The following is a 13,162-nucleotide window of genomic DNA, read 5'->3' on the forward strand; positions in this document are numbered from 1 at the left end:
AACGAATGTTCGATAATACTATTGAAAGGACTTCCACCTTCAGGTGAGTTTAATATTGTTGGTTTGCTCATTCCTAGAAGTTTTATATGAATATATTTATCTGCCAAGTTTCCTTCTTGGTTTTTAATCAAGGCCTTTACATCAACCATGTAAAAGTTATTGCTTAGTGGATAGAACTGCAATATTTGCATTAAGCAGAACCAAGTCACATCCAAGGGTAACGTACTAAAAACATATTCACCCTCATTCAAGAGGGCGAGTACAAACCAAAATATTAGTAACCTAAAGGGGGAAGTGTAAAACTCCCCTATAGTTGCAACATTTGTTGTGTTCCCACCACTGACCACGGCAGAAGTCACAGTGATTGTCAAAGAACTTTATGAATTGTTAAAAAAGTGGGATATCTCGTCGTTTTCTCTAGGAAAGACTAACAACTTCATAAACGTAGACACAGTCCCAGGTAACGAACGGTAATAAATTAATCTTCCCTACAGGAAATAAAAAAACAAAAAACAAGCAGGAACCATAGTCTCAGGCATCTGGAGGTCATGCTTAGCATAATTTATGTAAAATAAACATCTGCAATACTGAGGTATAACACAGCGCAAAGTTTGCCTTGCAACGCAAACCAACAGACACCGTCCAAAAACCTCTAACTTTATTTCTACTTGTCAGAAAAGATAACGCTCCAGGATGGAGATTTCAGAGTTATTTTTTTTGTTTGTTTGTTTTTTTGTCCTTTTACTTTTTTCTAGAAACAAATTTCTGGATTTTTTTTTCCATTCTTTTTTTTTAAACAAAGTGTTCTTTACAAAGTGAACAGGTTTTACAGGGGTGGGAAGTGCAGAGCGCCCCCATGGATCCTGTACTACGGGTGGGGGGGGGGAGGAGTGGGGACGACAGGAGGGTAGCCGGGCAGTTAGTGAAACTATAAACCACAAGGAGAAGGAGGGAATAAATAAAAGGTGTGCCCCCACACCCCCCCAAAAAAAACCCACTGTTACAGTTTCCTTCGTGACAAATGTAGCCCCTCGCCCAACGTGACACCAGATGCTGGTATTGGTCACAAGTGCAGATTCAGTCCAGAATGGGATTCAATGGGTCCGAACTCCACATGCTTGTTGGGGCTCCATTATCCTGCAGGGGCCCATGGAGAAAACCTGACAGAACATACAGCTCGTCACCACCTGGAGGCTCTTTAATCCTCCAATGTCTCCTAAGTCTTTGCATCCGTCAGCAGGGGTTTGTCGTGTCACGTGGCGGTAGCACCAGCTTCCACTAGGTGTCCCCAGAAAGAAGAAGTTCTCGCCTCCGACCAGGAGAGGAGGGAGTATAGAGCAGAGTGCTGTGTAAGAGGTAGAGGGGAGGGGTTTCTAGGTCGCTGCACCCCTACAGCCGCCTCTTTCCTTTGTCCAGCGAGGTAAAACTCTGAGTGTGCCCAGTGGGGAGTGTCACTGTCTCAGTTCCATAGTGTCAGGTGAGGCTGAATGTCACAAGCGCTTCTAGAGAGAAGGAAAAAAAAAAAAAAAAAAAAAGTTAGTGAGGGATTTCACATTATAGGTCTGAACTTTTCCAAGGCAGTGAAAGCTCGTTCTATGTAGTGTCAAAAATTAGCAAAAAGTTCCCAGTTATGGAGCAGGAAAAAGGTCATAGGTCACTCATACAGTGGATGTACTTCATCAGACAAACACTGAGGGGCAATTCAATTGTCAGTGATGTGCAGTCACCATGTTTAGTTGCAGATATTACGAAAGTTTACGGTAACCCAAACATCACACATTTTCCTGCACGTCTATGGGGAAAAATGTTAAAGACAGTCAAGTGCCAGTGTACCAGGCTAGTGCAGACTATTACCAACAGCAGCCCAGGAGTGTACACCAGGCTAGTGCAGACTATTACCAACAGCAGCCCAGGAGTGTACACCAGGCTAGTGCAGACTATTACCAACAGCAGCCCAGGAGTGTACACCAGGCTAGTACAGACTATTACCAACAGCAGCCCAGGAGTGTACACCAGGCTAGTACAGACTATTACCAACAGCAGCGCAGGAGTGTACACCAGGCTAGTGCAGACTATTACCAACAGCAGCGCAGGAGTGTACACCAGGCTAGTACAGACTATTACCAACAGCAGCGCAGGAGTGTACACCAGGCTAGTACAGACTATTACCAACAGCAGCCCAGGAGTGTACACCAGGCTAGTACAGACTATTACCAACAGCAGCCCAGGAGTGTACACCAGGCTAGTACAGACTATTACCAACAGCAGCCCAGGAGTGTACACCAGGCTAGTACAGACTATTACCAACAGCAGCCCAGGAGTGTACACCAGGCTAGTGCAGACTATTACCAACAGCAGCGCAGGAGTGTACACCAGGCTAGTACAGACTATTACCAACAGCAGCCCAGGAGTGTACACCAGGCTAGTACAGACTATTACCAACAGCAGCCCAGGAGTGTACACCAGGCTAGTGCAGACTATTACCAACAGCAGCCGAGGAGTGTACACCAGGCTAGTACAGACTATTACCAACAGCAGCCCAGGAGTGTACACCAGGCTAGTACAGAATATCAACAGCAGCAGCCCAGGAGTGTACACCAGGCTAGTACAGACTATTACCAACAGCAGCCCAGGAGTGTACACCAGGCTAGTACAGACTATTACCAACAGCAGTGCAGGAGTGTACACCAGGCTAGTACAGACTATTACCAACAGCAGCCCAGGAGTGTACACCAGGCTAGTACAGACTATTACCAACAGCAGCCCAGGAGTGTACACCAGGCTAGTGAAGGCTTTCAACAGCCCAGGTAAGAGAACATCCCTACAAGATTATAGTGGACTGTCACATACACAATACAGGCATCCAATATACATCTTAATATGGACTAGTGCCATCACCAATGCATTATGTACTGTGCGCACTTGTGCCTCCCTGAAATTACTAAAGAATAAGCTGCATGTTTAAAATATGGCTTCAGTTCACTATAGGTCTGCCTGCACATTCTGCTACATTGATATCCATGGACCTTACCACAACTATCAGGGGTGTATACACCAATGCTACAGTAGAAACCGTACTGCACCATTCTGCACTTTATACATAATGGATCCCTGAGCCATTGAATAACTAGGATTCCTCCCTGAAAGCGGTTACGATTATAGCTTGTGTAAAAGACCCAACCACTCCAGCCAGCCCCCCCCCCCCCCCCCCTCCCCTCCCCCTCCGCTCATGCAATTAGGTGGAAACATCCAGACTAAGAATTTCATGTTACAGAAATCTAGCACACACATAGACCAGTAGGTTATATGCCATCGAGCCACGTTCTTACCTCACCATTCTGGTTACTCTCAGAACCCACTTTTCTCAGACTCTCCTTGTCTGTCGTCGTGTCCTGTGCGCGGTCACTGCGACTTCTCTTTGGTCCCAGCTCCTCCTTCGGGAGCGTTGGTGGGGAATATTCCCCGTCAGCCCTTTCACTCCTCCTCTTCTTCCTTTTATCCTGGTCTTTGCCCCTCAGACGACTTGCTCTCCGTTCACAACGTTCAATCTGTGAATGATGGGAGCAAATTTGCAATTGGTCGCATAGAAATTAGTCCTCTGTCAATTGGGGGGTGGACACACATACATCGGAGCTAACAAGCGCCCTGCCCTAACAGCCTGCGGGAGCCGTTCTCACCCGCGGGCCGCAGTGTCCCACGGGTGGAGAAACATGCGGTGTCCCGGTCACCGCCGGAGAATAGACGCCGGGCGCATGCAGCGCTTGGGGGCTGCCCAGCAAGTCCGTAAGTGCCGGGCACGCCCCCAAGTATGACGAAAAGAGGATGCGTCTTATAGACACGCCCCTTTCATGACCACGCCCCTTTTCGGGCGCGCGCACTAGATTGCCCTCTCTGGCTCCGGCACCCTACCTGCCGCCGGAGCTAGAGGGATATGGATATATATATATATATATATATATATATATATATATATATATATATATATATATATATATACATACACACACATACAAACACACATACATACATACAAACACACACACTGTATATATCAATATCTCAACATGTTACTGAAATGGTTTCAAAATACCTTAAACTTTCAGTACAGTACCTGCATTATCTGTATTAATATATTTGCATTGTAAGTGTATAGTTTATAAACTTTCTCTGCATACAACCTAATCATTAGTTCAGCACCATATGTGCCAAAATCTATATTGGATGACCTGTGGTTAGCCAGATGAATATTCTTAAAGCATTTAGGACTTCCAACAACAACTCACACGACCAATGTTGAAACAAATGGGACTCGCTGTATTAGTAATGAGACTTTATGGGCAATTACCAAACAATGAATGTTCACAAGCCGGCCTGCGTGATAACACATCTCGCTTTGGTAAAGGAAGATTTTAAAATCTTTTTACACATTATAACAAAGACCTCTGTAAACACTGCATTGGTATACAGAGGTCAAAAATGGAACCAAATAAGAGCCACCTTCTCGAAAAACAAACAAAAGTCCAACATCCGACCGTGATCATAGCTTCTGCAATTATGATTTCATGTACAAATTAATGCTCGCTTGTTACCTCAATCAGGGTACGCAGCCTTTCCACACACGGTGTCAGCGACGCCTGTAGCAGCCTCCAAATACTCAGTTCTTCTTCGAGTGTTACTTCGAGTAGATCCCCTTCCAACATGAGGTCCTCAAGCAGAGCTCTTGAGCCAATAGAAATCTCCAGAATCTGCTTCTTTTCAATACGAGGGAGCAGGACAGTCAGGGCATCTAGATCTTGGTTGCGATGGAAAAAAATAAAATAAAAAAATCAGCCTATTTAGTACACATGCAACACCACTGTGACCTAGAATAAGACCACCGATGAGAGCAGGTTACCTGGCATGGCACAAGTGCCGTTCTCTGAGTGAGAGTCTCCGTTCTCATGGGAGACCTGAAAACAGAACACTAATTAGTATGCGGTTAAAACAAGCATTATAATTAGAAGAGATTATTCCCCTCCCCATTCTTCATATATATTCAAAGACAGGCACTCACCCCCTTGTTGTGCAACCAGCCACCCGAGGGATAAAGGCTGAAGACATTTGCCATGACAAGGTGTAAAGAACACAAAATAATACAATTCAGACCAACACTTAAGCCAATATCGGGAAGTTATAAACTCCAACTGAATCTTTTAGTTTAAAATAATCCCACATATATATATATATATATATATATAAAAATGTATGTATTTCAATACAATGGAACAAACATTATAAAAACTGTTGCAACAGTATAAGAAACAATGTATTACATAGAATCAAATATTAGAAAAACAGTAGTAAGTTCAGAAATCCTGTATTTGTAATTCATAAACAGACAATATCCAAAAGCAGAATCGGTATTGAGATGCTGGGAGCCCAAATGGGGCAGAATCATAACAGGCGCAGGTAAGAACCCTGGCCCCCTCCCCCCTGACCCCAAGTCTCCCTTAGTGGTACCTAACCCTAACCCCCCCCCCCCCCCCCAGTTCCCGTAACCTAACACTCCCCAGGGGGTGCCTAATCCTAGCCTGCTATCCCTGACTAACTGCGCATACTTACCGCTGCCCAGAATTCTGACGCTCAGGATGCAGACGCCGGTATCCTTATGTCCTTTGGGGGTATCGGTGTCGGTATTTCGACTGCCGGGAACCCATCCTCCAGCATATAAACTGTATCCATCCAAAGCCTATATTGCATAAATGTCAATCTGTGTATAAGTTTATATTAGTGTTCCTTAAATGAATAATTAAAATCCAGGGTAATTAGGAACCTGACACAGTTTACCTAAAAAGGGGGCTAAAATGACAATTCCCCTATATGAAGTCTTGCACTCTCACCAATAACCGCAAATGATAAAATAGTACCTTATACTGTTGCAACAGTGTTTTTATGCTTGTGACATTGTATTAAAAACAGAATTTTTTTTTTTCTTTATCTAGTTGGAACCAATAGATTTATTTAACCTATAAGTACAGATTTCCCTTGTTAAGTTCATCAGCTAGTAAGGTTTACACCACATAGAGATTTAACAAACGGCTAAGGTTTGAACTTCTCTATCATCTACTAACGCAGTTTGGTATTTTGTGTTTTGGGTTTTTTTTATTGTAAGGGGACAAAGGCTGTAAATTATGTCTGTCTCTAGGAGATTGCACAGTTGAAAACATAAAACAAAAAAACAAACCATGAATGACTTTTTCCCTCCTAAATCCCACCAGCTCAATCCTCAATTCACAACTAGCCTGGCAGTGACAAAATGAGCAGGGGCAGATGAAGGGGGGAGAGGGAGAGAATAGACGCCTCCATGGGTGCTTTTTTTTTTTCTTCTATGCCCTCGTACAGCCTTCAAGAAAGGGATTTAGGAGACGATGTATCAAAAATTCTTAAGAGTGCAGAAGTGGACAAGTTGACCATAGCAACAACTCAGCTTCTACTTATTTTAAAAGGATTCACTTGATAAATTCCTCTTTCCTGTATGGGATGTTGCTCTCTGCTCTGGCGCTTCACTTCTGAGATACAGAGTATGCTAGAAGCACCAGAGCAGAGTGAGGCAAGAAGGAGGATCTGCATGGGCTGTGACAGGTGCTGGGTGCTAGAATGAACACAATAAAAGATGATTGGTTGCTATGGGCAACTTCTCCATTGTCCACTCATCAGAATGTTCTATACCTCTCCTCCTGTATAACAGCACAAAACACAACTTTTTTCCTTTGACAGTAGAAGCACACAGACCGCGAGATGCCCGAATGCCACTCTGCAGAAAGGATGGCACGCCTTTTACAGACAAAAACAGCAATCGGTGACCCTCATGCTACAAAAATAAGGAAGCATTAAATTGAAAAAAGCTGCACAGACCACAAAAAATTGTTCCGATGCCCCATGAACCCCCACACAAGAATGACCAACCACATTGGCTGGGTGTGCCCATAGTCAAAGCCACCATAAACAGAATGTAACTACCAGGCTTCTGTCTTTATCCATCAAAAAACTGCCGAGTCACTACATCCCATGTGTCTATTAATGAGGGCAAATGGTCAGAGGGGCGCAAGGTCAGGCTCTCAAGTCATGGACAGATATCACCAGATCACACATCAAATACAAAAAGGAGTAATGTGCTGCCTCTTTGGAACTGCTGGGATGAGGCCACAAAGATTGGATACGAGGGAATCTTGTACAGGAGGACTGCCTTGGGGAGGGGAACCTTTTTTCTGCAGAGGGCCACTTTGAGATATATAACATTATTCGCGGGCCCGGTGCAGGCCATGCCCCCTCCACGTGATGTCACACAGGGCGTGGCCACAGTCTCCAGTGATTACAGCTATGCCCAGAGCATCCTCAGGAGCTGTAAGGGCAGCAGCGTGACCGTCTAAGGATGCTCCAGGAGGCACTGCTGCATACATTCTAGTTGCAGTGTGCCAATCTAGGCACCCTGCTAGCCAGATGAGACAAGCAGGAAAAAAAAAAAAAGAGCCCCCGGGCAGGAGGTTCCCCATCCTGGGTTTAAAAGAAACAATCCAGGTAAGAACACTTATGGGAAAAAGCTGCCAACAGAGATCCCACAATCAAAAACAAATACAAACAGCATATTCCCTGAAAGAGGCTGCGAAGATGCGAAGACTGGGAGCTTCTGGTTAGTGCTGCCTGCTGACACAGATGTGAGTGGGAGATATTAGAGGCTAGCTGGATCAAGTGCAATTGCCAATTTGCTATGTATCTAGAGGTTAATCTGCCCAAATGAATGTGGCCAGCAGCATAGTCAGGTCTAAATACAAATAAAAAACAATTGGGAAATGGCACTTTAAAGACAACTTAGACAAGACGTTAGATTTTTTTATTTTTTTTTCAATTATAAAGAAACACGCCCATAAGAGGTATCGTGCTATAGTGACCGCCATGAAACTGGAGATTCCAAGGCTGCAGACGATTCTCACATCTTTAAATCTCCCTCTAAATCTCATCTACAAACACTCCAGAGCACAGAGACCATCACCAGGCTGCACTCTACAGCGGTAATTACTTTTACAAGGAGAAAGCAGCGAGACCTAGAGTGACTGTGACAGGATATAGTACCACCACTACATATATTTAGCCTATAAAAGACTTTTCTCTAACTAACTTGTGACATTTAGCCCAGCATCCCGACACTTGGACAACTTAGCCCAGCATCCCGACACTTGGACAACTTAGCCCAGCAACCCGACACTTGGACAACTTAGCCCAGCATCCCGACACTTGGACAACTTAGCCCAGCATCCCGACACTTGGACAACTTAGCCCAGCATCCCGACACTTGGACAACTTAGCCCAGCATCCCGACACTTGGACAACTTAGCCCAGCATCCCGACACTTGGACAACTTAGCCCAGCATCCCGACACTTGGACAACTTAGCCCAGCATCCCGACACTTGGACAACTTAGCCCAGCATCCCGACACTTGGACAACTTAGCCCAGCATCCCGACACTTGGACAACTTAGCCCAGCATCCCGACACTTGGACAACTTAGCCCAGCATCCCGACACAAATGTGCCGACACTTTGGTTGGAAGCCAGAGACCTAAACATTGGAGCAGCCTATGAATTAACATTTCTATAATACACCATAATAGCTACTGTCCATCTCCGTGAGGTCACTGCTTTCTAATAAATGTATAGGTTGAAACTAAACAAATAAGGACGTTGTAAACTGTGGCTTTATGTTTTCAAAAGCTTCTCAGATGCAATCTTATGCAACCTGACCATGGATCTCAGCCCCCCACACATGGGAGCCTCTTTCTCTATGACCTTTCCTAAGTTAAGCCTTTACACAGTCCCCCTAATAGGAGGATAGCAAAAGTAGCATTGACAATACTGCAGATTATGAAAGTTGCGTAGGGTCATAAATAGAGACACTGACGTCACCTCTTGTCATGACTACGAGGCTCTGAGTCTCATTCTATCTAGTGAGGTCATTGACTGGAAACCAGTATGAAGCCAGACCCCACTTTTCATTTTATTGGCCCACAACAAGCTATGTATATACTGCAAATATGGAGGAGGAAACAAGGAGGAGGGTGAACTAGGAGTGTAAGTTCCCACACTCATTTCGTAGTGCCATCAGTGGCTCCTTGGAAATTATTAGGCTGAATAATCTGCCTCCATTTTGTCTAAGCTACAACAAGGGGTTAAATTACTAATCGGTGACTTTTTTTTTTCCCCCCCCCCAAAAAGTTCAGCTTAAAAAGACAAAACAAAAAAACAAAACTGATTTAGAATTTGTCGCAGCAATGAGTATTGTAAAAAGTGACCCCCAGCTGCAGTGTTTCATTGACAATGCGTACAGTGTTGGTCATTGACTAAACAAGTAACTGAAGCTGTAGAATGATACAATACCAACCAATCAGCTTCTGTCATTTTACAGCCTGTGTTTGAAAAATGACTTAGAGCTGATTGGTTGGTACTTTCTCTCTCCAAGTTTGGCTAAATCTGCCCCCTTAGGAATCCATCTTAGGTAAATGAACTAACATTTGACAATGAAACTTTACAGTAAAAGTGACAATTAAGTTTATCAATTGACTCTATTATTCCCCACATCACCATCTAAAACCTTTGCACCCAAAACCCTGCTGTAGGGTTTAAGGTATCCAGCAGAATTACTTACAGGGTTCTGCTCGTTGCGGGTAGTCTCCCTTAGTGCCTGTGGGTCTTTACAATGCTGTACTCGCTGTCGCCTCTCTACCAGGGTGGCAGCAGCACTGGAAATTTCTGGTGTTGCCAGGACCCTGCGAGCTCGGTCCTGCCAGCTCATTGCTCGCTCTGTTAAACATTGTAGGGCCTCTCCTTCTGGCAAGCGCACAGGCAATTTCTGAAGAGCAACCAAGAGAGAGAGAATAGTCTGCAGCCGGGGTCGCCGTGACCGCACACAAAGTGGACACAAGAAGCGACTGTCCCATTCCCACCAGGCCAGAGATGGGGAGGAGTGTGTCCCGCGATGGGAGGAAAGTCTGGGGCCTGGGACACAAAGCCCATGAAACAAGTCCTGGCAAAGCTCGCAACGAAGCATAAGCTCTCCTGGAGGCTCGCCACACACACAAACGCAATCCCGCTCCAGTGAGGAATTCATCGCCCGCAGTCGCAGAATGCCAGCTTTTTCCTTCTGTTCCCCTTCTTTAAACGCTAGAACCTGAGGGGGATGGACATGAGGGTCAGTATCAGAGCTCGATAGCGTCACACGGTACACAAATATGGCTGTTACTTACTATGCAGCCAGGGTCGCGCAGGTCTTGTGCAGACAGCCCTAGGCTCTCTATATCAGACTGATAGAGGCCATGTTCCTTCTCATGCTTCAGCTTGGACCTCTTCCCAGTACCTGACGATACATCTGCACTCGGGCACAGCACCTGCAGCAGTGAAGCAACCACACACACACGTATCTTCATCATCTACTGACTAAAACTGAAATTGACCCATTTTTGCTTTTTTACTTACTTTATATGATGAATGTATAGAAAATAATCATGGTCTAAACTGCAGGCCTCAAGTACCCCCACAACAGGCCATGTTTTGTGGATTTCCTTAATCACGCACAGATTCTATTTTGCTGGGTCAGTAATTATCCCAAGCTGCTTCCACAGACAGAAGTCTATACCCCAGGGCCGAGTGGATGAAGGAGAAAATTCTCAAAACATGACCTGTTGGGCAACCTTGAGGTCTGAGATGGAGAACCACTGGTCTAAGGCCTCGCCTAGCTCCTATGCTGCTGCCAGGGTGCTCGCAGATCTCGCCGCTTACTGCGGCTGCATTATTTTCTGTCTCCTCCCCATAAAATCCCTTCATCTCTGGCCTTAATAAGGTGCACTAATTCTAGTAATATACAGCAGGTAGCTAGAGTAACCCAACAACTAACGCGAGACATCACCGGGGCAGAGTGTATGACCAAATGACTATTTAAAGGGGGTTGTGGGGGAGGTCCAGGGAGAACCAAAAAGACAGCAAACAAGATAGTGAAAAGCCTATATGCAATATGTTCTAAAAAAAAGGCACATACATAGTCAATTGTGGACCAAACACAGAAAGTGTCTTATCTGGGCCAGGAGGATGGACCCCAGTCAGTGATATTTGCACTGTATTCACCTCCAAAAGGGTGTAGGAGGAGCTTTTCTTGAGGAAAGTCTTGGTTGCTTTGTCCCGCCAGGAATGAGCTGCGGCCACTTGGACCTCCAGCTGATGCAGCTCGTCCATTTTCACAGGAAGGTCCCGACCCACAGCGACCAGCCCCTCCAAGTCATCCAGGCAGGGGTAGTGATCTCCACTCTGCAGATGCAGAATATACACGTCAGAAAAGGCACAAATACATGTATATGCAGGATTGGACAATAAAAAAAATAAAGAAAATTAAAATAAAAGAAAAAAACAACAAAAAAAAAAAAAACACCGCCCAACACTAGTTTCCATTGCTAATGCTGGGCATACACTATACAATTATCTGTCCAATCTGGCTTGTTGGAATGAAAACCTGGTAATGTATGGGAGCAAATGACAGTCGATCATATGGTTTTAAACACTGGAAAACGGGAAAAAAAACAATTGTTCAAATTGGTTAAATCATGTGTTTCAACCATTTTTGTCTGTTTTCCAGTGTTTGTGAGCAAATTGTCAATTGTCATTTACCAGATTTTAATTTCAACCAGCCAGATTGGACAGATATCTGAGAAATAATTGTATAGTGTATGCCCAGCATCAGGAATGGATAATATTTTTGTAACAAAAACGAAAGTGCATTTTCTTTTGGAATCTTCTATACAACTGCACTTATTCTCGAAATCAAACACAGGGTGCTCCACACATCTGTGTGTCTACTCTGCAATGAGCACTCAGCATTCCATCACAGAACAGTTCTAAAACCAATCAATCATTCCACATTTACGGTGAAGTCCTGTTTATTGCTACAATAGCCAGACTGACCATACAAGAAGAGTCAGCTAGTGAACAACCATTACAAAGCGATACTTGAACACAGTAGGAGTTGGTAAAATGATTACCTGTATCTCATCCACATCCGCACTCCAGGCCCGGGCTTTGCAGAGGGCTTCCTTCAAGCTTAGTGTATTAGGGAGCTGCACAGGGATGTTCTCTGCCTCCTTAATGATGGCCTCTAATGTTGCGGGAGGATGTTTCTGCCTAAAAGATAAACAAGCAAATCAGTGGCCGCTAGGCACTTGGGAAATGAAAGGAGATAGAGAAGAGATGGGGCGAGATGATGGAAAATAGAAGGAGTTGGTAAGCATCACCTGGCCTCTAAACACATTTGGGCCTTCTCTTCCCAGCGTAGAGCAATAGAGATCAGCTCCTGCAATTCGCTACGGGCTTTCTCCACCGCAGGGCTCTCCGCCACTTCGCCAGCCTCCTGTAGCAGCGAGCGCATCTCTTGGAGTGTGCCTGACCGACCAGCAACCAGGGCCGCCCGTACCCGAGATAACCACTCCCCCTGGCGCAGCTGCCGCTCCAGCTGTTCGGCTTCCGGCAGCCGCACGCCCAGAGCTTGGCACTGATCCAACATGTCCTGCATCTGGGACGCTCTGTCTGGGAGAGACTGCAGGCACTTCTTGGCCTCTTCCTGCAGGGATTCTGCCTGTTCCTGCAGTTCCTGAGAACAGAGGCCACGTGTAGATGTCAGACGGCTGTCGGAGGGCATGGCAGTCATACAGCAAGAAAACAGTGTAGAAGGAGGATTACCTGTAGTGGGGACAGCTGATTCATGACACATGGAAGAGCTTGGATACGTTGCACAAGTTTTTGCAAATTGTCCAGAGACACAACCGTAGCACTGTTCCTAATAAAGAGAAAGAAACATTAGAACGTTAACGAAAAGTTTAAAATATAACTAGATTCTCTGGGCACGATTCTATTCTACGCGATGTGAATAGCGCCGGGAATCAGCTCCCGTAGCCATTCAGTACACCGCGCATCTAACACCGACTAAGGATTTCTTCTCGCATCCCTCCGGGGATGCAAGCAGAAATCGGAAAAAAAAAAAAAAGTCCCGGCGCGAGGCTGTTTTCTGCCCTTCGTGCCTGGAAAACAGCTTCGCGGTGGGAAGTTAGGTCGGGGAATGCCAGTAAACCCTGTTTAAGGCGCGATAAATG

General features: G+C 45.2%; 1 protein-coding gene across 3 annotated transcripts in view; it reads right to left on the minus strand.

Moving 5' to 3' along the window:
* Nucleotides 1–361: 361 nt before the first annotated feature.
* Nucleotides 362–13,162, minus strand: part of KDM5C (lysine demethylase 5C) — a 39,399-nt gene continuing 26,598 nt past the window's right edge. For all 3 annotated transcript variants that reach the window (XM_088453399.1, XM_088453401.1, XM_088453400.1), the window contains 10 exons: nucleotides 12,753–12,849; nucleotides 12,308–12,663; nucleotides 12,059–12,197; nucleotides 11,151–11,330; nucleotides 10,277–10,417; nucleotides 9,679–10,200; nucleotides 4,895–4,949; nucleotides 4,590–4,792; nucleotides 3,330–3,548; nucleotides 362–1,502 (listed from right to left, as the gene is read on the minus strand). In XM_088453399.1, the coding sequence (XP_088309525.1) occupies nucleotides 1,491–1,502; nucleotides 3,330–3,548; nucleotides 4,590–4,792; nucleotides 4,895–4,949; nucleotides 9,679–10,200; nucleotides 10,277–10,417; nucleotides 11,151–11,330; nucleotides 12,059–12,197; nucleotides 12,308–12,663; nucleotides 12,753–12,849 (1,924 nt within the window). In that variant the 3' untranslated portion in view covers nucleotides 362–1,490. The remainder of the gene's footprint in view (nucleotides 1,503–3,329; nucleotides 3,549–4,589; nucleotides 4,793–4,894; nucleotides 4,950–9,678; nucleotides 10,201–10,276; nucleotides 10,418–11,150; nucleotides 11,331–12,058; nucleotides 12,198–12,307; nucleotides 12,664–12,752; nucleotides 12,850–13,162) is intronic.

Source organism: Taudactylus pleione, unplaced genomic scaffold (genome assembly GCF_031769625.1).
Source record: "Taudactylus pleione unplaced genomic scaffold, aTauple2 ptg000579l, whole genome shotgun sequence".
Lineage (NCBI taxonomy): Eukaryota > Metazoa > Chordata > Amphibia > Anura > Myobatrachidae > Taudactylus > Taudactylus pleione.